This window comes from Borostomias antarcticus (assembly GCF_949987555.1).
Source record: "Borostomias antarcticus genome assembly, chromosome: 3".
Taxonomy (NCBI): Eukaryota; Metazoa; Chordata; class Actinopteri; order Stomiiformes; family Stomiidae; genus Borostomias; species Borostomias antarcticus.
The window spans coordinates 30,102,023-30,129,011 of NC_140236.1; the positions used below are offsets into that span (position 1 = coordinate 30,102,023).

General features: G+C 48.0%; 1 protein-coding gene across 3 annotated transcripts in view; it reads left to right on the forward strand.

The window, feature by feature from the left end:
* Positions 1 to 596: 596 nt before the first annotated feature.
* ephb3b (eph receptor B3b) overlaps positions 597 to 26,989 on the forward strand; it is a gene marked incomplete at its 3' end in the record, with an annotated part of 55,531 nt that continues 29,138 nt past the window's right edge. For all 3 annotated transcript variants that reach the window (XM_084435825.1, XM_084435826.1, XM_084435827.1), the window contains exon 1: positions 597 to 696. In XM_084435825.1, coding sequence (XP_084291951.1) covers positions 633 to 696 — 64 coding nt within the window. In that variant the 5' untranslated portion in view covers positions 597 to 632. The remainder of the gene's footprint in view (positions 697 to 26,989) is intronic.

Here is a 26,989-nt window from a genome sequence, read left to right on the forward strand (position 1 = left end):
CATTCCAATGCACACACCGAGCGGAGCACCAGCTTGCTGCAACCACACAGATCATTCGCTCAGGGACTTACACTATCTAAACCAAGGCGACTCTTTCTGGGAATTACACTTGATCGTATATGTATGTGTGCGTGAACATGCATAACTGGACTACGTTATGGTTATGACAGGAGTGCGCGGACCTCATATGTCTTGACTACAAAAAGTAGGCTATTTGGATCTTTCCCGACGAACTCAGTGAAACGGACTTATTATCTCCCTTCCTATCGATAATCAACGACATATTAGGCCTACTGGAGATATCCTCTGTGCAGCTGACAACGGGACAACTTGTCTTCTGGACGATTTACCAAATGCGAGGCATGCTCCGGATTGAACGATTTATATGCGTTCCCTCTTCTTTGGCATAGGCACATTGGAAATTACTGAACGAGGAGAGGGCCAGCTATTGCACAAAGCCCCCAGACCTCCCAACTATTACCGTTTTCGCTGTTATTTTATGGAGGTAACTCTGGGTTTTGGGGCTTGACGCGGCTGGGACTGGGTGCGTGGAGCGTCGGAACACTTCGGATTGTATCTCCCTCTGTCTCTCTCTCCCGTGGGTCTAGTTTCATGTCCGATCTGAGCGCTTTATGACAATGGATTACTTTCTGGTTCTATGCAGCCTCTTGCTGCCCATGGTTTCAGCTGTTGAAGGTAAGACACAATATACATGTTTTAGGGGGGTTACTTTTTGGATAGCCTAGCCTACTGTCTACCTCATATGGTTCCCGAGGTCCGTCAACATGGTGCGTAATTTGGAGTAGCTTGGTTGAGCGACATCAAACATGATTTCATCTTGAGACTTTTTAAATCGTCTTCTTTGAATAAAAAAAAAGAAGCATTTCAAAGCTCGAAATCACTATTTTTATTTCGAAAATTTGGGATTTTGTCCCTATATAGATATGCACAACGAAAGTGTCTCGCCGATCGCCTTCAATACACATTCACGCGTTTGTTATGCACAACGCCAGGCTTATTCATTCAAATATAGATGGGCATTGTTCTCTAAAAGATTTTTCATTGTCATTATGATTACTCTTTCATTATCGCCTTAAGGAAATTAGCTAAACACTGTAACCTACTATCTCTCGACGGGGAGTCGACGACGCCGCAGCTCTCCTGGCAAGCGAGGCGACGCGGCTACTTTCCCTGAAGTCAGCTCTTCGCATTTTAAGGGTCTCTAGGCAGAATTCAGTTTGACAATTTGTTTCTATGACTGTCGACGTTCAAATAGGCTACAGCCCATATTCCATCCTATAAATGTATGCATTGCATTGTTATAGCCTAATATAATATCGATCATTTTTATTTTATTATAGCCTATTTGTATTTTGTTTGAATCGTTATTTTACATTGTCTTGTCAATTGAGAATAGGCCTATTGAAAACTGTTCGTAACGTTATAGGCCTATAGTCGCCACTGGAAGACCAGAGGAACAGGTCTGGCACTAAGGCGAAGTAAACTGTCACTGTTGATTTGAGAGATGTTTACATGGAATAATGAGTTTGTTCGGAAAGCCTATGTGGACAACTAAGCCTACTTCATCAGAGTATGTCTATTTTATTTTATATTTTTATGATATTCAACCATTTATTTTGCCCCCATTCTCTGAATATTCCGTGTTTGCGGAGGGAACTGGGATGTTAATCGGTTACTGGGCCGTATGCTGTTTGTAGTCCGCACTGTCGCAAGTCAAGGCTGGCTTGTGCTGCCACTGTGAAGTAGGACAGTGTGCCACTGTCTCAGTGTGCAGCGCGCTCACTCACTATCTCCCAGAGCTTTTGGGGTAGTTTTGCATCTTGCACATTCGGAACTCTTGATTTAGGTTATATAGGCTACACGAGTTGAAAAGTAAGATTACAGCAGTGTTTCTCTAACGTTTGAAAATGTTGGTGCAGCCTATGGAATGAGGTAGGCCTATACGCTTGTTACCGCGGGTCAAAATGATTATCTGATCAACTTTGTTTTTTTGTATTGGTACAATCAGTGTCTTGATGAAGCCAACTCGCATCAGAGAAGCGGTAGAATAGCCGATGCCCATAAAACCGTCTATTCACCTACACTGAGATTATAAACCAAAAAAATGGAGCCTTGTAGCCTATTTAAGTTGGGCCCGAGCTGCACTAGCTCTGAATTGTGAGCGCAGGAAAGTTGAGATTCCTCTGGGTGTAACTTTTGCCTGAAGTTGATGCATTTCGTCCGGACAATCTATTCCCAACATAAGTGATGCCATAAATTTCCAAGTTGACCTGGTTCGAGGCTGAACTAAGCTTTTAATATGGCCAGGTGATTTATGACGGGCTCCGAAGACTTCTCTTGGAGATCCACGGCGAGTTTATGGTGATTTGGGCACATGCAGGCGAGCGCCCACCCGGGGAACAATACACGGCCACACGGCGTCTGAGAAAGGACAATTAATTAGAGAATGGCCATATCCCCCCCTGTGTTTTGATGCTACCAACATGGGGTGGTTTAACACAAATAATAATTGCACTATTTGTGCAAATAGCCTAGCCTACTTATTTTTGCCACATTTAATTCCAGAGTGTAGGCCTACCATGTCTGCGCCTAGCCAATGAGAGGCTACTTCGAATTAGGCCCACATTAGGCTGTTCATGGAACATGAGTAATTCCTGATGAGACCAGTTGATACCCCGTGTATTGTGTGGCCTCATTTTGCACGAACGAGCTAGGTCTGAATGTCAAATTGGATTTGTTGCTTTGTTGTAATGGGAACGAGGAAATATGTATTTGTATTATTCTAATAACGTATTTAAAACTTGGGATGAAATGGACCACTGGCCAATTAGACAATTGATAATTATAGGCCTACTGTAATGCAACTTGCCATTTGATGAACGGAATTGAGAAGGTGCGGAGTCGTTGCTCAAGCGACATAAATTGTGGCAGACATTCCAGTGCCCAGTGGGATCAGTTAGCCTGATCATCTTCCATAGGCTACTAAAATATATCTATGAAGGAAGCAGATCCATTAGAAGTGCAAAGAACACAAACAATATTCAGAACTTAATATTTCAATTAACTCACAATCCTCATCATTCACTCTGGTTTTAAGAAGTGCATGCGTTTGACATTTGTAGGCTACATTTTTCATAATTCCTCCGTATCTCCCAACTCAAACACCTTACTGTACCCTAATCTACTTAGTGTTGGAAGTTTTATAAACACGCCAGTCACCTCTATCGTGGAAAGAGACGATATGGTATTCTTCTAATTTAAAAATAAAATAAATATTTAAAGACGTCCAATCGTTTGTAAAACTGCATCTGATTCTGCCCTGCGTGCCCTGCCAAAGTTGGTGCTGAAGAACAGACGGGTCGGCATAAGTCAACGAAGATGTCATGAAAACTATAACATCTTGTATTGTCAGAGTTCCAAAGCTCTTTACTGTTTGTCTGCTGTTTGCTATTTCTGGTCGTGTGGGGTGTGGAGAGAACGCGCACGGCCGAGGCCTCTAGTTTATGCTTTTACTGTGCGCCAGATAACACCTCCGCAGGGCTTTTCCTGTCCCTGTTTTCCAGTTGGCGAATATCCCACCTTTCCCACCCCTCTCTCTCTCTCTCTCTCTCTCTCTCTCTCTCTCTCTCTCTCTCTCTCTCTATCTATCTATCTATCTATCTATCTATCTATCTATCTATCTATCTATCTATCTATCTATCTATCTATCTATCTATCTGTCTATCTGTCTCTGTCTCTGTCTTCATGCGCCTGGAATCCTCATCATCATCACCATCATCATTATTATTGCCTATTCCATTGAAAAGCAGCGGGGGCCATTTTGTCCGGCACACTTGTCCCGGGATAAGTGACGGAGGCTGAGACCCTTGCTTCACTAGAGAACGATTGGCAGTGTGTATAAGGCCCGTTGGAGTATGAACTGAGATTGCACTATTCCACTAGGCTACTGGCTTCTACAGACAGACCACGTGGTTCAAGCCCACCCCTGAGTAGCTACCCATTTTGCATGTCTTTGAAAGGCAAATGCTTGGACAAACGTCGTTAAGGATAATGGTCATTATTGATGGACAAAAGAAACTATTAGTTCCGAGGATAACTATAACAACAAAACCCCCTCGAAGAGTTGAATGGAAGCTGGGTGGCAAAGAGGCGTAAACCTGAATTTGCGAAATAAAGGGGCTACAATCTGAAGCGAGTGAGATCTTTCCGGGATGCAACATACAACATATTAGATCTAGCTTAGCTACATTTTGACTTGGCCTATAGGTTAGGCTATTCTTACCTATAGAAATGTAGGCTATTTTTCTCTGGTGAAATAAGTCACATTTTAATTAAATAAATAGCCTAGTCATTTAGGCCCCATTGACATATTATGTTGATATACGATATGATATATAGCCTAGCCTGTCATAAAATTATTCATTAACAATTATGTCAATAATTTATAATAAAAATTATGACATGATTTATTTATCAGGCGTTGGTTTGGCGTGTTCCTCATTGCAGTGCCACTTGCACGTTTATCATATAGGCCATGGTGACCTATTGGAAGCTATTGGAAGTAGGATACTCATTATTTCAACTCCTCTTTCCGTAGTGTCGCTATTGACGTGGTCTGATTGATCAGTGAAAGCCGCTTTAACCTTAAACCGGAGATTGGATGAAGGGATGGGGAGGGGCGTAGGGGGTGGCTGTAGGGTGGGAGGGGGGGCTAGGTTATAGCAAAACCCGAACTCTGACATCTGTCCAGTCCCAATTACTATTTGAGGGCAGATCTTGCCCACCAGAGAATGTCGCTGAAGTAGGCCTATTGCAATTACCAATTCATAAGGCAATTCGTTAATGGGCGGCTTGAATAAAATGGACTGACGGTTGAGAAGGCCCATCTAACTGCCACGTAGGCTAGACCACTGCATGCTGTCCGCTGTGCTCACATTGGCCAAAATCATCTTCATCGACTTTTGAGTGGAATATACAATATAATGATACAACTTTATTTTATTTTATTTTTGTCAATCAAATGGCAATATAAATAATAAATTGTGGATATTTAATGTGTGATTGATCACATATTCTTTGGCTTAGTATATTAGTAGGTTCTTTGTTCTTCTTCTATTCAAATCCAGGAGCAGTCACATTTTTTGTCAAACCTAATTGTCAAACCTAATTTAATTATATTTCATGTATACACTGCTTGTATTAGGCTATGTATTATGAAATTACAAAAGATTCAAGACTTTGTAGTATTTTATTTATTTTGTATGTCGATTTCATTATGTGGGGTCTAGATTAACATATAGGCCTACATTCTGCAATAATGATAATGATAAGGAAGAAGAAGAAGATTATGATTATTATTATTAATGTTATTATTATGATTATGATTATTATTGTTATTATTATTATTATTATTATTATTATTAGTAGTAGTAGTGTCATTATTATCATTAGTATTATTATTATGATATAATGGCAAATAGCCTTTTATATAATCACTATTGTTTATTTATTCAGAAATTACTTGTAGGTATTTTATAAGTAATAACAGCACATTGATTCATTTCACACAATAGTTACACAAAGTGTTATTATTATAATCACATGAACAGTCACACTTTTGTTTCCTCACAACTGCCTCTAGAGAGTCACAACTTGATATGATAATATTAATTCCGATTTTCAGAGTATTGTAAAATAATGAGTGAAAAAACACCAAGAGCGTTCCATTGAGAGCTGATGGGAATGAGAGCGTCGGCCCCTCTGCCCTCTATCAGGAGATAGGGCCCTAGCTGGCTGAGAGGTCACATGTTAAGGAGAGGCCATGTTGAACAGATGTACAGTGTCTTTGGTTCAGATTGCCCTAAGGAGCTCAGAACAGGCGGGGTTGGTGGGGGGGTGGGAGGCTTATAGATGCTCTGAGACTGTGGAGTGCTCGTGTGTACTGGGATGGTTCGGCTCACATCAGCGAGCTCCCGATAGCCTGGGACAGCCGTCACACACACACACCAGGATCCGTTAGAGAGGATGAAACTAGCTGACCTGTTCACTTCACACAGGCCCATGCATGCTGTATTTGCCGTCTGGAGAACTTTTTAAGGGACAGTAGAGAGCACTGAATGGTACAACTGATGTGAAATGAATACAGGAAGGCTTTGAATCTAAACCGGGGTGGCGGACGTCTGTGTTTGGCATGTGTCTGTAGGCCTGTGTGTGTGTGTGTTCTAACAGAGAGCCCTCAGAGTGGTCCTCCCGGCAGCTGATAGAAGGTTCTAGTAGAATAGCAGGTCTTTGACACCCGGTCCCGGGAGCGCCGGGGGAGGGCGTGGATGTGTCTGGACCCGCCCACTGCCAAATCCCTACCGGACCTGTCCCTCCACAGGCAGCCGAGCGGAACCAGCCAGATGGAGGCAGAGAGACAGAGAGGGGTTGAAAGGAAGAGTGTATGTGTGTGTGTGTGTGAGAGAGAAAGAGAGAGAGAGACGTTTGGTCTTGCACTCGGTTTGGGAAGACAGAGAGAAATGGGTGTCACAGCTTTTTAAGGCCCGTCTGCGTATCCCCTTGACAACCACCGTGGGTGACAGAGACGGCTTAAGCCACCCAAACAAAGTCACATGGTGGTATGTAGTTTTGGGGTGGTACAGGAGCAGGGCTCGGGAACCTTTATGACATTAAGATAAAACAAATAATGATTAAAAAACATGTTGTTTGAGAGCCACAATGCATGGAAATGATGACTTTGAAGGATGACAAACATGGTGTGACAAATGTAGTCTGTCAATGCTGTTAGTGGGGAGAGTTTATCACTGCAGAGACTGTAAGACTCAGCCCGTTCTTCTTTGAAATGTGTGCACTTTTCTCTGGCTTGTGGGCATCTTATTCCCGAAATCATATCACTTATTTTTATACTTTCACTCACATGTTTTGTTGTTGGCTTCTAATCTCTGCTGGCAGTCTACTGCCAGCATAACTACATTAACCATAATCATAAAAATAAATACAGAATTTGTTCCACGAGATGTCCATGGTGCTCTTGCTGAACAGGCTGATATTGTATTCCAAACAAAACCTAGACTTTTTTCAGTTGGTTGTAGTCTATTTTTTCAACCCACTATTATCAGTAATTTGGTACTAGGTTAACTATAAATTGTATTACCAATTGTAGATTTGTGTGGAGCAAAGAGCAAAATGTGTCTCCCAAGCCCTATACTAGAGGCAGCTACTGCCTGTCGCTTGAAATGTAATGTCTCATTTCCAATTTTAAACTATAAAATGTATAATTAGAACTCTCGCATTGGTGAAACATGTCATGTTAATACTTAAATACTTGTGTGAGTGAGTGAGTGAGTGAGTGAGTGAGTGAGTGAGTGAGTGAGTGAGTGAGTGAGTGAGTGAGTGAGTGAGTGAGTGAGAGAGTGTGTGTGTGTGTGTGTGTGTGTGTGTGTATTACTACCATTTTACCCAAAGTGCTGTGTTGAGTATTTTTCTTGTCTCTTTGTGTTTCCACTGAGCCATATTAATGAACTTCACAATTCTGATGAAATGCATGACATAATATTAACGGCCATCAGAATCAGAATAGGCATTTTAATGGGCCCCGGCGCAGAGGAGGATCATAACCCACCGCTGAAATGACCATGTCTCACAGCGGCCTTAGTTCATAACTGTGGGCGTGCCGAGGCTTCCGCCGACTGTGACCCTCACACTTTGACCTTTTTCCATGGGGGGGGGGGGGGTGAAAACCACCCCCTTAACCAAGCCAGACTGGGAAGCCACTAACAATAGCCACCCTAACACAATTAAGCCCTCTGGGTTTTCCTATCCGATGCCGAATAAAATTAGGCGGAAAACGGAAACCGGTGTGTGCATTTACAGGAAACTACTCTCAATTCGGCCACTCGTGCTTGTTGACACACATAAACAGTCACGCAAGCACACACTCCGAGCTGAGGGCTGCTCCAGGCCCCGCCAGCAGTGGCTCACAGCCAACATGCTATTCACATGTACGGCCTGGTGCGCTCGCTCGCGGGAGATGACTAATGTATTTTATGGGCATGCCTGGGCTATTACACCACGGAGCGGAGAGTTTGGCGAGCGTGGGGGCGGGGCAAAGCATCCCATAGACTTCTCCCCATATGTCGGTTTGATCCATTTCTGGGCTCTCCATTTCTATCTCTCTCTTTTTTTTTTTTCTTTTTTTTTTTTTAACGAGAAACAGGCCCTTGTAACAAATTTTGCCGATGGAGCAGAAAGGGATCTTTGATATTTGTCTTTAAAAACTGGAGTCACATCTGTTGGAGTGTATGGCCGTCCAAATTGAGTGCCCGGAGGAAAGAAGGCCATCACCTCTTTTCAGCTTTCTCAAGTCTTGTTAAATATTAGAGAACGAGTTAAATAGAGCAGGCCAGGAAAAGGTATGGGTTGAATTTAACCATATTGGAGTGGTTGATGACGGGAAAAGCTTAGCTCTAGGCACCGTGTTGTTTTTGGAGAAGGCCTGAGAGGCTGGCAAAACACCTTTTGCTCCTTTTTAAGTAGCCATCGTAAAGAGGACTAGGTGTGATGATAGGGAGCCCTGAAGGGAAGTGCTGAAGTCACAGCTAGAGTTCCAGGTGTGAACGTCTGCTTTGATTTGGGACAGTGTGAAAAAAGTGTGTGTGTGTGTGTGTGAGAGAGAGAGAGGGAGAGAGAGAGAAAGAGAGACAGAGAGAGAATAGTGTGTGTGAAGGGAGACTGAATGTGTGTAAGCAAGGGTGTGTGTGTGTGTGTGTCCATGGCATGGAAGTAGAGGGTTACAGTGGCCACTAAACCTCCATCCGCTCTTTCTTTCTCCCCCATGTTAAAACACACCCTCCACCTGTACTTCATCTGCACTTCAAACAGCACACGGCCCAGGGGACGGGGCTCCCTGCTCGGCTCCACACGGCTCGGCTCCACACGGCTCTCTCTTTGTCTTCTGTGGAACAGGAGCAGACTCAAACCAGAACCTCCGCCACTTACCAGCCCAGTCTGAATCACCCTCAATTACTTAAACAGTGCTCTCTCTCTCTCTCTCTCTCTCTCTCTCTCTCTCTCTCTCTCTCTCTCTCTCTCTCTCTGTCTCTGTCTCTGTCTCTCTCTCTGTCTCTGTCTCTGTCTCTGTCTCTGTCTCTGTCTCTGTCTCTGTCTCTGTCTCTGTCTCTGTCTCTGTCTCTCTCTCTCTCTCCCTCTCTCTCTCTCTCTCTCTCTCTCTCTCTCTCTCTCTGTCTCTCTCTCTCTCTCTCTCTGTCTCTGTCTCTGTCTCTCTCTCTCTCTCTCTCTCTCTCTCTACCCTCTACTTCCATGCCATGGACACACACACACACACCCTTGCTCACACACATTCAGTCTCCCTTGACTCACACCATCTCACACACTATTCTCTCTCTCTCTCTCTCTCTCTCTCTCTCTCTCTACACTACGTGATTCAGCTTGTGGAGAATGTGCAGCACATCGACAGCGATAGCTGCACAATCACGTGACCTTTTGTCGCGTCGCTCTCTTAATCTCCATGGTTCCAGGCTGCGGGCCTCCAGGCGGAGCTGCTCCAGCAGTGGGGAGTGTTCATCCAACCAGCGAAGCGCTGAATAAGTCACAATGCCACCATCGCTTAAATGAGTATACAAAATAGGCTTAAGGACAAAGAGCACAGCGCAAAGGCTCACCTGGTAAGGCGCTAGGCTGACGCTGTCTTTTTATGGCCACGTTGTTGTGACACCCCTCCATTTGGTTCGACACGGGAGCAAGGGGACTGTAAAGAAGTCTGTTTGTGTGTGTGTGTGTGTGTGTGTGTGTCTCACACAGGGCTAGTGGGCGATTGTTGCCAAACGCCCGTCTTTGGCGAAGTGGGTAACAAGTTGCTTTACGCAATCGCAGGCAACATGCGTGAGAAATGGCTTGAGAAGAACCCGCCCTCCACAGCTAATCTCACAGGCCTCGGAGGAGTCTCGTTTTAGTGATTTATTCATAATGCGCTCATTTGGTTTTCTGTCCAATACAAGTTGTAATCATGCATTGCTAGGAGGATGTTTTAGTGATGAGCGTGCCGGTATAATTTCAAAGGAAATCAATCATATGGTCGGGCCTTAAAAGCCTGGTTTATAATGTATCGTTGCAGGAAGCCATAAAAGATCGTCTGAGACGAGTGGCTGTGAGTGGCTAATTGCAGCGTGGCACATGAAAGGGCCGGACACATGGGTCAACCCCCCCCCCCCCCCCCCCCCCCTCCCTGTGTGCCCCCCCGTCAGGCTGCAAACTGCTTCTCTCCCCCCCCCCCCACACTATCACACCCTTAAGACCCCCCAATCCTGTCTCCTGTATTACACACACGCGCACACACATGCACACACACACACACACACACACACACACACACACACACACACACACACACACACACACTACCTCTTACTGGGCTAGGGTCAGTGCCCCCAGATCCCTTCCCCAATCTGTAATGAATCAATCAGATGGGATCCATTCATTGTGAGCTGTCAGGTACCATCGATCAGCTCCTTGCTCCGTCCCCGCGGGGGGGTGGGGGGGTGGGGGGGGGGGCTGGGGGGGTGTCAGACCCACAAGCCTGAGACACGCAGACACTTCAAAGACTCCTCATTACTTATCCTTGCGGGATGAATATGGTGTTGTGATGGCCCTCCAGAGAGAGAGAGAGCGAGGGAGAGGGAGGGAGGGAGAGAGGGATCAAAGACATGTCTTTTCGGAGGGCACACGGAGCCAGTGAAGACGTTGCCCTTCCCATCACCTGTGCCCACCTCCTATCAGGCCATGTTCGTTCTTCACCCCCGCCTCGCCACCAGACAGTGTTCAGGGAAGGTGGAGGAGAGTTGGAGGGAGGTTCAGGGATGGTGGAGGAGAGTTGGAGGGAGGTTCAGGGAAGGTGGAGGAGAGTTGGAGGGAGGTTCAGGGATGTTGGAGAAGAGTTGGAGGGAGGTTCAGGGATGGTGGAGGAGAGTTGGAGGGAGGTTCAGGGATGGTGGAGAAGAGTTGGAGGGAGGTTCAGGGAAGGTGGAGGAGAGTTGGAGGGAGGTTCAGGGATGTTGGAGAAGAGTTGGAGGGAGGTTCAGGGATGGTGGAGGAGAGTTGGAGGGAGGTTCAGGGAAGGTGAAGGAGAGTTGGAGGGAGGTTCAGGGAAGGTGGAGGAGAGTTGGAGGGAGGTTCAGGGATGGTGGAGGAGAGTTGGAGGGAGGTTCAGGGAAGGTGGGACTGAGAGACTGGGTAGACTTCCATCTGTTTTGGATGGTTGGCACATACAGTAATCCCCTACATCTCCAATTTCACTAACTTCATCTTTGAGATGTCCATCGTTCTCTCCCCCTGTCTGTCTGTCTGTCTGTCTCTCTCTCTCTCTCTCTCTCTCTCTCTCTCTCTCTCTCTCTCTCTCTCACACACACACACACACACACACACACACACACACACACACACACACACACACACACACACACACACACACACATACACACACACACACACACACACACACAGTTTCCAGACGAAATGTCTGGGCTCTGATGCCTGCCGGAGTAAATCTGCCAGGGTTTTTAATGAATCTGACAAGTACCGATCAATGGCAACAATGTGCCACCATTTCAAAACAGACAGCATCTCTTTGTGATGTCAGGGGGCAAGAGATTGATAGAGGAAGGGACACGTGATGACAGAAGGACAGACCACAGGTGAAAAGAAAAATAAGTGAATAACTGAAACAATTATTGACTTACATTGTTTGTTTTTTTTTATATAAACCGGTTATCATTAAAATGATCAGGATTCATGAACTAGGTTATATAGTAAATCTTGTATTGTGTGATTAGATTTAGTTTCTACAACAGAGAGTTTGGATACTTGATTCTGATTGGCTAGAAGCAGTGGTAAAATACTCTGTAACCCACTGCTGCGACCGCATAACAATTAGTATTAATGCGCCGTCAATCTCATTGACGAGGCCATTGATAAAATCAAGCGGTTGGCTATGCTTTGCGTAGCAACCACTCGCAGCAACCTCGCCTTTTTCGTATCCTATTACAAAAACGCACTCATCAGTCCGACTCCAACACTTCCCCTACCTGCAAAAACGAGTGCTCTGGAGAGCTGTTTTAATAACTGCACCATGGCTGGAGATATTCAAATAAACGTGAACCACCCGAATTATGCCTTATGGTTTATGCGAACAAGGCCAACCGAAATAGGCGAGATAGCCTATGTTGCCTGGCAACCATTTAATTCAGAACTATAGCCTATCGCGGAAGATTTTGTAAATACTAAAATTATAAGAATGATCAGTAAATAAATGATTGAATGTTACTACTGAGTGTTTTTTGTGAATATATATATGTAGTAACCGTTGCAGAAAAGCAATTGACCACTCGAGGCAGTGGGTTACAGGGGATTTTACCACAGCTAACCCATTGCCTCTCGTGGTCAATTGCTTAAATCATCTGCAGCAGATTGACATAATCAGACAGAGTGCATGTCTGGAACTCAATGTTTTACTTTTACTATAACTTAAATCAAGGAAGTGACATGTTCTATATCTGTTGTGGTCATTTTAACGAGTGAACAAAACACAGATGGCCAGGCAACTCCGCGGGCACTCGTGAGGGTCCTGAGAGCAAGCCAGGGCGGGGCAGGGTGGGGCAGACATCCTGGCGCTGTGGGTTACCAAAGAGGAAGAACCCAAAGGTTCACTAACTCCCATCCAAACAGCCCACCTTCAAACAGGCCACCACAGACAATGTCTCCCTTTCTCTCCTCTGTTACCCTTCCTTCACACCACCTCCCCATCACTCTGTCCTCTCTGTCTTTCTCTGTCCTCTCTCTGTCCTCTCTTTCTTTCCCTGTCCTCTCTGTCTTTCTCTCTGTCCTCTCTGTCCTCTCTGTCCTCTATGTCTTTCTCTGTCCTCTCTGTCCTTCTCTGTCCTCTCTGTCCTCTCTGTCTTTCTCTGTCCTCTCTCTGTCCTCTCTCTGTCCTCTCTCTGTCCTCTCTTTCTTTCCCTGTCCTCTCTCTGTCCTCTCTGTCTTTCTCTGTCATCTCTGTCCTCTCTCTGTCCTCTGTCCTCTCTGTCCTCTCTGTCTTTCTCTGTCCTCTCTCTGTCCTCTCTCTGTCCTCTCTCTGTCCTCTCTCTGTCCTCTCTGTCCTCTCTTTGTCCTCTCTGTCTTTCTCTGTCCTCTCTGTCCTCTCTCTGTCCTATCTGTCCTCCCTCTGTCCTCTCTGTCCTTCTCTGTCCTCTCTCTGTCCTTTCTCCCCCTTCCACTGCTCCGCTCTTTCCCACCCTTCTATTTCCCCACACGCTCTATCTGCTGTCCTCCCCCCTCCTGTCCCAGACCCCTCCCTCTCTCCGTGCTCCTGCCCGTTCTCCTCCATCTCCCTCCTTACTGATCTACTTCAAACCCCTTACCGAGTGATGGTCCCTTATCTGGGGTGCAGTAGAGGTCCTAATCCTGGTTTTATTCCCCCCTGCCCTTTGTTATCTAGCAGCCTTCTGATATCAATCCCCGGGCAGCAGTGGCATGTAGCTGGGAGAGGAGACGGGGCTATTTGCTGCCCTCGGTCCCTTTGGGGCGCGTCCACTCGATAAGGGCCGACCGTCCGACGGCTTCCCCTGTCGCGTGGAGACTTGAGAGGACGCTGCGGTCTGGCGCCGGGGTGAGAAGGACGGCGGCTTTGTTTTTCCCGGGGAAGAGTCAGGCCAAATGGTGCGCCTGTATGCAAAAAAAGACGCGAGCTCAAGCATCGACACTTACACGACAGGTCTGACGCATGCTCCCTTTCAAGACGCTGCTGTCGCCCTCAGCGCTCTCAAAAGAAAACTGGTTTCCCGGTTGTCAGTCTGAACAAAAAAAAACAAAAAAAAAAGATTAGCGCCAATCCGAAAAGGAGGAAACCCAAGAGGACTTCAATAGGCTGTAACCCAGTATGCTGCTCTGCGTGGTGCTGGGTGTCTCGGTGAGAGGCGCGTGAGGTGTTGGCCCTCTAACACTGCAAAGTGCGAAAACAACCGTCGGAGACATGAGGGCGAGCAGATGCGTGGGGTCGGACGGCACCCCGGGCAGATGGGGGGGGGGTCCATGTTTGCACCGTTGGTGTCAGAAGTAGGATCCTAAAACATTACCCCCAAAGCCACTTTGGCCCCCAGTGAGGCCCCCCGGGACCCAGGGCTAAAAGGGTGGTGATGATTAGACATTCAATTTGGCTCTCCGTCAATCAATACTGGAGGGTTGAGACGGGGGAACTGCTGATAGCCCCCCGCCCTTAAAATCAGGCTTAGGGTGGGGGGCTCTCTCTCCTGGGACCGGCGCTTTTTCCGCTTTGTTAATTAAACGACCGATCTCTTACTTATTCATGAATCTTGGCTTCGATCGGCGCAGTAGAGACCACTTGGTCCCCTAATTAGCCCGTCACTAATGGCTGAGCACTTAGAGCGATCCATACGATCTAAACATTGACCGCCAAGCCCGCGCTATCCTCTGCAAACAAAACCATAACACTCCGACGACCTTGACTCAACGCTCTCATCCATCGTCTGGTGTCGCGTCTCGGTGGAGGGAACATTTTTCTATTCTTTTTTTGGGGTGGACATCGTGAATGAGATTCTTATAAGTACGGCAGGGGCCTCTTACAGAGCTTCAGATATGTTGATGCAATGCAAAAAAATGAGGTAAGGAATACGCTAGCAATTAATCGGAAAATAAACTTCCAGGTGGTGAAATATTCTCTTCTTCCTTCGGGGGAAGATGAAAGCAATCCAAGATCATTTAAAGTTGTGCATCCATTTTTTAAAGGTGCATATTTCATCTGAGAGGGGAAACTGCTCCAGTTTCATAACACCTTCTAAGCGTTAACTAACCAGGCCTAGTTCCAGTAACATCCGAGTTGCGTCAGTAGCTCAATGCCAGCTGTGCTCCGCCGTGTGTGGACGAGGAGTTTGTCCACCGTCCGTGGGCCATGTGGCCTGTGGTTCTGGAAAGACATAAACACAGGGTCCTGAGTCATATTTACTAGCCTGGGGCACTGGGGCCTCATTAGAGCTCTGGCCACTCGTAGCTGGTTCTGGGTCAGGGCAGATGACTAATCGGGCTGGGGCGGATCCACACCCTGTGGTCTGGAGAAAAAACCCTGCCCATACGAACCCCACCTAACTCAGACCACCAAGAGCTCTTTCTCCTGCGCATGTGGGTCCGTGAAAGGTAGTGTGTGTGTCTCTACCTGGGAGGTTGTGAATTCCTCAGGAGACTTTGTATATTCAGTATATTCTGTGTCTTCTTTTTGTGAGGGAAGTAGAACAGAATAGTTTATTCCCTGGAGTGCTGAGCGTTGTACTGCTGGTGCCGAGGTTACTGATAAACATATTTAGCCATTGGCAGGGGTACAGTGATCATGCGGAGGCAGGGGCCAAACCGCCGAGAGTTAACGTTGCTGATGAGACGAGACTGACTGACAGAGACGAGGGTGTGGTCAAGAGGGCTATAATTATGACTGTCACTGCCAAACAAGTTTCCAGGCAGTGTGTGTGTGTGTGTGTGTGTGTGTGTGTGTGTGTTTAGGCTTGTGCCTGTCAGAGAGACTAAAGGAGAGAAAGACAAAGAGAGTGCAAGGTAATTTTACAAAAGAGACAGATGAGACCGGTTGCACTTAAACCTGTCAGCCGTCTCTGTCTCAATGTCAGGCTTTCAAACCACACCTGGGTGCTCTATGTGAGGTCCTGTTTCCACCCTGTGTGTGCCAGTGTTATGAAGGGGCCGTATCGCATCAGAGGGTGAACTCATTCTGCCCACTCTCACATGTCATCCCATCCACCAGTCTGATCTGATCAGGCAATATTGACTCCACGCCATGAAGTGAGCAGTCAGAGCTACTGTGGTTAATGTATACATCAGCGATTGATTGGGCAGATGGACCATGACCTTCTCTCTCAGATCTCTGATGGTTTTCCGTCCAGCCCTGTAGAAGATCTCTATCCTATTACCCTCCTCTCTATCCCTCCTCCCTCTATCTCTCCTTCTAATCTCTATCTATTCTCCCTCTATCTCTCCTTCTTATCTATCTATTCTCCCTCTATCTCTCCTCTCTCTATCATTCCTCCCTCTCTCTCTCCTCCCTCTATCTTTCCTTCCCCTCTGCTTCCTCCCTCTATCTCTCCTCCCTCTCTCTCTCCTTCCCTCCTCCCTCTCTCTCTCCTCCCTCTATCCCTCCTCCCTCCCTCTCTCCTCCCCCTCTGCATCCTCCCTCTATCTCTCCTTCCTCCCTCTATCCCTCCTCCCACTCTCTCTCTCCTCCCTCTATCCCTCCTCCCTCTCTCCTCCCTCCCTCTCTCTCTCCTCCCTCTATCCCTCCTCCCTCCCTCCCTCTCTCCTCCCTCTCTCTCTCTCATCCCTCTATCCATCCTCCCTCTCTCTCTCTCCTCCCTCCCTCCCTCCTCCCTCTCTCTCTCTCCTCCCTCTATCCCTCCTCCCTCTCTCTCTCTCCGCCCTCTATCCCTCCTCTCTCTCTCTCTCTCCTCCCTCTATCCCTCCTCCCTCTCTCTCTCTCCGCCCTCTATACCTCCTCCCTCTCTCTCTCTCATCCCTCTATCCCTCCTCCCTCTCTCTCTCTCCTCCTTCCTCCCTCTCTCTCTCTCTCCAGCCTATATCTCAGTCACACTAGCCTCCAGAAGTAGTTTCAGGATCCCTTGGATGTTTGCCTTGGAGGCCACACACACACACACACACACACACACACACACACACACACACACACACACACACACACACACACACACACACACACACACACACACACATGCAAGCATGCACACTGACACATGCACACACACAAATATGACCAGAGCTGCTGTTTGACTGCGATAAAGTGGCACCTCTGTTACACGGGTATGGCTGCGCTGAAATCCCTAGACAACCTTCTCAGTCCCTTGACACACACACACACACACACACACACACACACACACACACACACACACACACACACAGACATGTGTGTGTGTGTGTGCCTGTGCCTGTGTCAGCATATAAATCAATCGAGGTCTGGCGGCCTTGTGGCCTGGGCTTCTGTGGGGGTATCAGTGGTCTCCTTCTTCCCAACCTCCGGCTTTAGTTACACATCAATAAAGGAGGGGTAATACATTAGCCAGGATAGCCTACTGCACACTCTCTACTACCCAACCCTACTGCACACTCTCTACTACCCAACCCTACTGCACACTCTCTACTACCCAACCCTACTGCACACTCTCTACTACCCAACCCTACTGCACACTCTCTACTACCCAACCCTACTGCACACTCTCTACTACCCAACCCTACTGCACACTCTCTACTACCCAACCCTACTGCACACTCTCTACTACCCAACCCTACTGAACACGCTCTACTACCCAACCCTAGTGAACACTCTCTACTACCCAACCCTACTGAACACTCTCTACTACCCAACCCTACTGAACACTCTCTACTACCCAACCCTACTGCACACTCTCTACTACCCAACCCTACTGCACACTCTCTACTACCCAACCCTACTGCACACTCTCTACTACCCAACCCTACTGCACACTCTCTACTACCCAACCCTACTGCACACTCTCTACTACCCAACCCTACTGCACACTCTCTACTACCCAACCCTACTGCACACTCTCTACTACCCAACCCTACTGCACACTCTCTACTACCCAACCCTACTGCACACTCTCTACTACCCAACCCTACTGAACACGCTCTACTACCCAACCCTAGTGAACACTCTCTACTACCCAACCCTACTGAACACTCTCTACTACCCAACCCTACTGAACACTCTCTACTACCCAACCCTACTGAACACTCTCTACTACCCAACCCTACTGCACACTCTCTACTACCCAACCCTACTGCACACTCTCTACTACCCAACCCTACTGAACACTCTCTACTACCCAACCCTACTGAACACTCTCTACTACCCAACCCTACTGCACACTCTCTACTACCCAACCCTACTGCACACTCTCTACTACCCAACCCTACTGCACACTCTCTACTACCCAACCCTACTGCACGCTCTCTACTACCCAACCCTACTGAACACTCTCTACTACCCAACCCTACTGCACACTCTCTACTATCCAACCCTACTGCACACTCTCTACTACCCAACCCTACTGCACACTCTCTACTACCCAACCCTACTGAACACTCTCTACTACCCAACCCTACTGCACACTCTCTACTACCCAACCCTACTGAACACTCTCTACTACCCAACCCTACTGCACACTCTCTACTACCCAACCCTACTGCACACTCTCTACTACCCAACCCTACTGAACACTCTCTACTACCCAACCCTACTGCACACTCTCTAGTACCCAACCCTACTGCACACTCTCTACTACCCAACCCTACTGAACACTCTCTACTACCCAACCCTACTGAACACTCTCTACTACCCAACCCTACTGCACACTCTCTACTACCCAACCCTACTGAACACTCTCTACTCTCCTACCCTACCCTACCCTGCCCTACCCTGTATGGATGTGGACGGACACACACACACACACACACACACACACACACACACACACACACACACACACACACACACACACACACACACACACAGACACAGACACACTCACAAATAAGTACCGAGTCCCTTTTTTACAACGTATGTCTGTAAGTCTCAACCAACCCGGACACCTCATCCTTTACCAATATAAATAGATGATAGATCTCCGTCGTCTTCCCAGGCTGATTGATGCTTCTGTCGAAGGGCTAAAGGACACCGGGAGGTGGGTTAGATGAGAGGGGGGAGTGATGCATAATCCACGCGCCGGTGGACTGACTCTGCTTGGAGGTGTCTGAGCGCGAGAGTCCTTGGTCACGGGGTCGACAGCCGCCAGCAGCACCCGTCCAGTCTGTCTCCAAACGGACAGACAGAGCGTGGTAATAAACTGTAGGTTGTGACTGACCACCCGCCGGACACAGCAGCAGGATGGCTGGCCGCTAAAGAGGCCGGCAGATGGAGAAAGGCGGACAAAGACGCGCGTGCACACACACACACACGCACACACGCACGCACACACACACACACACACACACACACACACACACGTATTTAGACAGACAGACAGAGAGGAACAGCTCACAAACACAATCGCATATATACGTTCTACACATATATAACCACACCACACACTGCAGGCAGAAGCTGTCTGGATTGGCGTGAGTGTGAGTGTGTGTGTGTGTGTGTGTGTGTGTGTGTGTGTGTGTGTCTGGGCTCTACTACTGTGCGATTTATCCCTCCCCGTCTCCCTACAGTCCCAGGGCCCCCTGTGTGTCACGGCAACGCACATCCGTCTTTATGTAACTGTAGTAGTGCGCCCCCCCCCCCCCCCACTCCCCCCAGCCTTGTGTCGCACCGTGTCTTCACTACAGGTTAAATACACTCATACATGATGAGACCAGGGACTAGACCGGTCCCACTCCAGGACGCCAGATGAGATAGTGCTGATTGAGGAACAGGTAACGGGACAGAACTCGAGCAGACAAGTGTTCTTCCTGAGCCAACCCCTTCCCTCCGCTCCGCAATGTCATCGGAGGAAGGTTGTGAAGCGTTTACTTTCCTGTTGTGTTGTTGGTTGGCAAATTTTAATGGATGTTCCCCCTCGGCGACAAAGTGCCAAGGAGACGAAGCCCTTTTAGAAAAGGTCCAGCGAGTCAAGTTATTACCGCAGCCGAGTGTGAGATTAATTAACTGAGTGGCGATTAAGGGTGCTGCCGACAAGAATCTCCTGGAAGACAGCGGTGTGAAGCGGGCGGGCCAACGAGCGAGGAAGCTTCCCCGGCTCCCAACAAATCAACGTGATTTATCTCACCGAGCCATTTGGGACACGGAGAAACCAAACAGCTATAAATAATAATAACCCCCCCCCCTGCCCCCCCCCCCCCCCCCCCTCCCCCACCACCACCCACACTTAATGATGCCAAATAGCAAATAAACACATTTCTCTGCCAGCCCAAAGTCCTCAAAAAAAGACCCAATATAAATATATAAATCTCTCATAATTAACCCACAGCTGTTTGTCATCATAGGCCATTAAAGTTGGTTACGGTATAAAGCATGAAAAAAGCAGGGTTGATGGTGGCCTCAGGATCCAAATGTTGGAGAGAGAGAGAGAGAGAGAGAGAGAGCTGCCAAGGTGTTGCGCTGGAACAGAGACCCAGCAGGGGATGATCGGGGGAGAGAGGGAGATTTGGGGGTCGGTGTGCCAAGCCCACCTCCGCTCATGTTTGTTAGTTAGAGAAAGAGAGAGTCAGGCACAGAGGGAGGTAGAGAGAGAGATGGAGAGAGAGAGGAAGAGAGAGATTCAGGGAGGGAGGTAGAGAGAGAGAGAGAGATAGAGAGGGAGAGAGAGATAGAGAGACTAGAGGTTGGTGTGTCTCTGAAGCCCACTTCTGCTCATTTGTTAGTTAGAGAAAGAGAGAGTGAGGCACAGAGGGAGGTAGAGAGAGATGGAGAGAGAGGGAGAGAGAGATTCAGGGAGGGAGGTAGAGAGAGAGAGAGAGATAGAGAGACTAGAGGTTGGTGTGTCTCTCAAGCCCACTTCTGCTCATATTTGTTAGTTAGAGAAAGAGAGAGTGAGGCACAGAGGGAGGTAGAGAGAGAGAGAGAGAGAGAGAGACTGGAGGTTGGTGTGTCTCTGAAGCCCACTTCTGCTCAGGTTTGTTAGCCAGATAAGGGAGGAGAGGGAGAAAGGGAGGCGACCCCGTGCTTGAATGAAATAATCTGTCACAAAGAGAGGGAGAGGCAGAGAGGAAGGAGAGAGAGAGAGAGAGAGAGATAGATTCAGGGAGGGAGGTAGAGAGAGAGAGAGTCAGGGAGGGAGATAGAGACAGAGAGAAAGGAGAGGTCGGGCACCCTGCCTAGTTTTAGTTAATCGGCACCAGTTGCGAGTTTGTGTGTGTGTGTGTGTGTGTGTGTGTGTGTGTGTGTGTGTGTGAGTGTGCATGTGGATCATATGTGTAGCACATTGTGTTATGTAGTTTGCACTGGTAAGACTGTGGCCGTGTGCGTTCATTTGGTTTCATACTTTCATGGTTGTGTGTATATGTCAATACACACACGCACACACACACACACGCACACACACGCACACACACACACTCACACAGACACACAGATCCCTGACCAGGCTGCGTTCAGGTCAGTTCCTTCCCTAGCCTGGCCTTGTTGCTGTGCAGCTGACTTGACTGGCTAATGTGCGGGCAGGTAAACATTAACGGGCTCTTTCTTCCCTTAACGAGCTAACGTGAGAACCGACAGTGGAGCTCAGCCCAGCCAGCCAGCGTGCCCCGGGCTCGCTCCACACCTGGAGCTGCTTAGCGCCGTTTGAGAAGAAAGGAGGACAGAAAAAAATTGAAAAGAAAAAAAGTATAATGTATAATTACTCATCTATTACACTCTAGTTAAAGTCGCACAGAAATGAAAAAAGCATTCTGTCCCATTTTGGTTCACATAATTGGTCATAGTGTTTACTTATTCAACGATGTATGCCAAGAAAATTCTACTTTTGTTGTAATCTTATATCAAAGTATATCGTTTCTTACTTCCTGGAAAACGGTAGGTCACGTGCAATTACGACACCAGGTACCTTAGATTTTAGGCCAATAATCTCAAGACAACCATCATGTCAATCAAAACATCAACTAGCCTACTCTGCTGCCTCAAGTGTTGATTATCCCGCCCGCTCGATAACGTTCCAATGAAATTAATCTAAATGTATGCCCCGCCCTCGCAGCCTGTTTCAGGTGGAAATACGTCAAAGTACGGAAGCAAGATGTTCTCCAACTTCCCTTTCTGTGCGACTTTAAAGCTGGATCCGTTAGGTGTTCTTGACTCCCCCCCCCCTCCCCCCTCCCCCCCACAGGTAAACGAGAAACGAGTAAATTCCGCAGAAATTGACTTAGCTCACAGTAATAATTCACTCAAGAATTATCTGGCAGGTCTTAATAAATTACTGTCATTGTCCCCGTTAACTGACACTCTTGAACCGGTTCGGTCCGTTCCTTTTCCCTCAGGGAGAGACTCTTGTTGTGTGTTGTTTATGTTACTTGAGAGGGGCCGGTAGAAAAAACAAAAACCCAGAAACCTCAAGGTCCTTTGGTCTTGCCACGGTATATTTTCAACCATTATAAAGTAATTGAAAGCCGCCGGTATGTGGAAAATGTCGCCCACATCTGACCGACCCGCTGTAGACAACCAGCTGCACAGCCAAAGCCGAGCGGCATTCTCTAATTAGAACACAATCACTACGCAGTGTTGTATAAGTGCACTGTAAGATGATCCAATATGTTTATGCGAGCTGATGACTCTGTCAGAGTCTGAGCGCGGGACCCGGCCGCTCGCGAGAGAGAGACTCACCAGCGCTTCACAACGGGACGGTTAAGCCCTCCTCCGCCGCGGCTCGCCATTCAAAACGCTCGCTTTCATGTCCTGCCCGCTTCCAGAGCCTTCCGCGCCGTACATACTGAACGAGCAGGATTTTTTCATTGTGTGTGTGTGAACGGGCCTCGGTCACATTGTCTTGTGTGTGTGTGTGTATGTGTGTGTGTGTGTGTGTGTGTGTGTGTGTGTGTGTGTAAGGGTTTGTAAGGGTTTGTACTGTGTCCGTGAGAATTTTTTTTTACTACGTTTGCGAGTGTGTACATACGGCGTGTGTGTCAGCAGCTTACACAACGTTGTTTTGTTGTGTTAGCTGCTGACACAGTAAAGCTGTTGAAACCTAGCATAAGCTGTGAGGTAACCTCCTTAGACAGTATATATCAGGCTACATCCAGTACCCAAAGTCTTCCCGAGGAAGGATGCTGTGTGTGTGTGTGTGTGTGTGTGTGCGTGTGTGCGTGTGAGCGTGCACGTGTGCTTTCAACACAACCACCCAAATCAGATTTGAACCATCCTCCCCCGGCGCTACATCCACAAACGCCGTTCCCCGAGGGCGCCGCCGCCGCCGCTGCTGCCTTATATACTTGAGGGGCCTCGGCTCGGCCTGCTGTAATGATGCCCCCCCCCCCCCCCCACGCTGCCGACAGAGTGACGATGCTCGGGCGCATCGGGACTCGAGGGGAGCGACGGGTCCCTGGGCGCTAGTGAGCAGCGCCGGCCCCCGTCGACGGGCGCGTTCAGCGCAGACGCTCGGGGACGCCTCGCCTGGCACGCCAGAAAGCGAGAGGCGCGAGCAGACCGGCAAACTCCAGAAAGAGCCTCTCTCTCCCTCCCTCCCTCCCTCTCTTTTCTTCCTGTCAGTGTTTTTTTTTGGACACACCCTCTTCTCCCCCTTACGTTCCCAGTCCCTCGCCTCTCGCCTGGATGTTCTCTGTTGTGGTTCCACCTTCTGTCTCTCGTTTTGAGCATCTCTCCCTCTTTCTCCTTCACCCACCCTTCCTCTTCTCCTCTACCACCCTTCCCATCTCCTCCCCCTCTCTCTTTCTCTCTCCCTCTATCTCCCCCTCTCTCGCTCTCTCTCTCTCTCTCTGAGATCTAGAGGGACTTGTAAACAATGTTGGTTTAAATTAAATGCCCCAAATGTGACACACCCAAAGCTTGGCATATGTGCCATAGACTCTCTCCAAAAATCTCTCTCTCTCTCTCTCTCTCTCCCTCTCTCTCTCTCTTCCTCTCTCTCTTCCTCTCTCTCCCGCTCTCTCTCTCTTCCTCTCTCTCTCCCCCTCTCTCTCTTCCTCTCTCTCTCTCTCTCTCTCTCTCTCTCTGACTGCAAATTTCTTTCCAATCTGTGCTCCTCCTCGCTCCTAGTCAACTATTGGCATTCACTCTTGATGAATACCATCCTGCCCCCTTGTCAATATGGGAGTAAAGCCAGATAGAGACCAAGACATGTTTGGGTACATGTGGGGGAATTAGGGACAGATTCCTGGCTCCACCAGTCTATTAGTTGGTTTAGTGTGTTTGTTAGCGTGTTAAACATGTCTGGGTTATGTTACTGAGATCTGACAGTCGACTGTCACTGTGTTGACCCGCCGTCTTAAAGCTGAAAATCCCTGCTGGAGACTGAGGGGGCCAGGTGAATTTACACGAACATGCACACACACGCACACACACACACACACACACACACACACACACACACACACACACACACACACACAGAGCCCAAGGGCCCTAAGGCCCTCATAGATATTCTGTCCACACTTCCTCATATGGCTCTTATCTTGCCTTGTTAACTGCCTGCAGCTTTGCTCATTAGCTAGATCCCCCGAGGATTCATCACAGACCTGCTACGTTTGGTCAGACAAAGACACAAATCAAAGAATATATCACTATGCCCTTATCAAATAGATTACTCCAGCACCTCTATTCCCCCTTTCTGGAAACACATTTAAAATCACCAAACCAATTTTTTCATAGCAAAGTGAACCTTTGGAGAACAACTGCCAAAGTAAGTAATAGGATGGTGTTAAAATGGCGCAGTGGGGCGGGGGCCTGCGTTATAAATAGGAGGGCTGGAGAGCTATGTAATGACCTGTTAGACATTCTGGTGCGTGCAGCCTGTGCTTGTTCTTGTCTGTATCACAGAGGGCTTTTTATAATGGTTTAGGAGCATGTACCTGAGTGACTGTGGTTGTCTTGTTTCCTTTATGCAAGCCATAAATCAGTCAGAACAAGTTCGGGCTGTGGTTTCAGTGCGAGTGAGAGAGAATCAGAATTCTGGTCTTGTAGCTTAAAGATAGTGGGAGTGGATACTGAATTATATCAGCACCTGCACTTACGAGTATGCATACCCCCCCCCCCCCCCACCACCCGCCCCCGACACACACACACACACACACACACATTTCCTATTTCCATATGCAGATGCTATTGGCCAAGGCTAAAGCTGCTCATACGAGCATTTTTTTAGTCTAGGCTGCTGAGTCATGACTAAGAATATCAAATGATGGGATCTGGCTGACTCACAGACAGACAGACAGACAGACAGGTGAGATTTAACGTGTGATTGATGACTGGAGACATGTTGTGGCATGCTTGCTTTTCACTAAGGAAGTGGACGTGGAACTGCTACATTTCTGTGGCAAAAAAAACAAAACAGACCCAAATGTTCTGTAAATATCTTTGCACAAAAACCAAAGATAGACAAGAAAAAAACAGTTAATCACTTGAGAGTGAATGATTCCTCTCAAAATCTGTTCCAGCGAAAAGGGGGGATGTTTTTGTGAGAGTTCGGAAACTTCTGCTCTCTCGAAAAATCCAGTCTAATGTGTGATTTCCAGTAAGTCTTGTCTAACGCTGGCGGCTCATGGTGGTTTGAGAATCACAAGGCGGGTTTTGAGTCTCGTAAATCAGTCGGGGGGGGGGGGGGTGACGCCATCCGAGGGCTGGGAGGTTTCGGTGTAGGGAACGCAGCCCGGTAACGACACGTCTCACGGTGAGTCGAGGCCATAAAGGCACTTAGTCTTTTTCGACGGGGGCAAGAACACTATCATTAAATCCCTGTCACGATACCGTCAGCATCAGCAGTACCACACGCACACACACACACACACACACACACACACACACACACACACACACAGGGCAGGGAGAGGTGAACATATGTGGTTTAACGGTTTGGGAAATGGACAGGTAACTGGAAGGTTTAAAGGTCAAACCTGGAGTCGAGGCCCAGCAGCGGTACAGTTCAAAGCTGCTCCCCGTCGTGTCGTAGACATGGCGCACCTGAAAAGCGCTCGCTGATAAGCACTTACATGGCTTAACAATGGCCAAGTGTTGCTGCAGTTGAACCTGTTCTGACAGTGTAACTTTTAGAGCAGTGAAACTCTAGTCTGCTCTTAATGCAACAGTGAACACAATTGGCTGATGAAACAGCAGTTCAGATGAAATGTAGATTGATGAAAGGCAGACACATACTCACACACACACAAACGCACACAAACGCACACATTTTGGTGGAAAAACAGTAGCCTATGTGCTCAGAGAATGGGACCAACAGAAATCTATAGTAGATTATCTTTGACAGTCATAGTGGCCAGTCACACACTGTTCTGTCCCCCTAGGAGTGTGTCTTGATGGAGCTCAACAGTGTGTGTGTGTGTGTGTGTGTGTGTGTGTGTGTGAGCGCGCACATGTTTGTGTGTGCATGTGTGCATGCGTATTCATGCAGGATCACTGGCATGTTTGTGTGCGTTCAGCCAACGACCCCTAGTCCAGACTTGTTCTATAGGGCTGAACGCACACACCTTCATTCAATACACCATCCAACACATCCACTTAGGAATGCGGGAATTGGGGTGGGGGGTTGTGCCGGGGTTAGGCTGTCCCTCTTAGGATGGGATGAGAGAAGAGGCGGGGAAACCCCACGGCCTGTTGTAATCCCGCTTGCTTGCACACTGACACACGGACGTACCAGCGTGACACACACACACACGCGTGATCTCACTTGTTCATACAGACACACACAGGCTGATCTTACTCGTTCATACAGACACACACAGGCTGATCTCACTCGTTCATACAGACACACGCACACACGTGTAGTCATGCAAGGGGCGTATGATGCACCGTTTCTTGCGTGCGACAAGGACACGCACAGCACACACACACATGCACGTGCACACACACACAGACACGCACACACACACACACACACAGACAGGCACACCTGGTTTGCAGACAGCATCCCTGAGGGCTACCTGTTCGTCAGATCCTTTCTGCCCTGTAATTATGAGCTTTCGCGAACGAGGGGGAGAGGGAAGTGGAGGGGTTGGGGGGGGGGGGGGGGGGGCAGAAAGAAAGAAAGGAGGAAAAAAAAACGAAAGAGGGAGGGGTAGACAAAGAGACCCATTCCGCTGGCAACACAGGAACTAGTTCAGACTTCATGAGCTCTTGAAAGAAGTACTTACACCCCCACAACCACACACACACACACACACGCACGCGCAG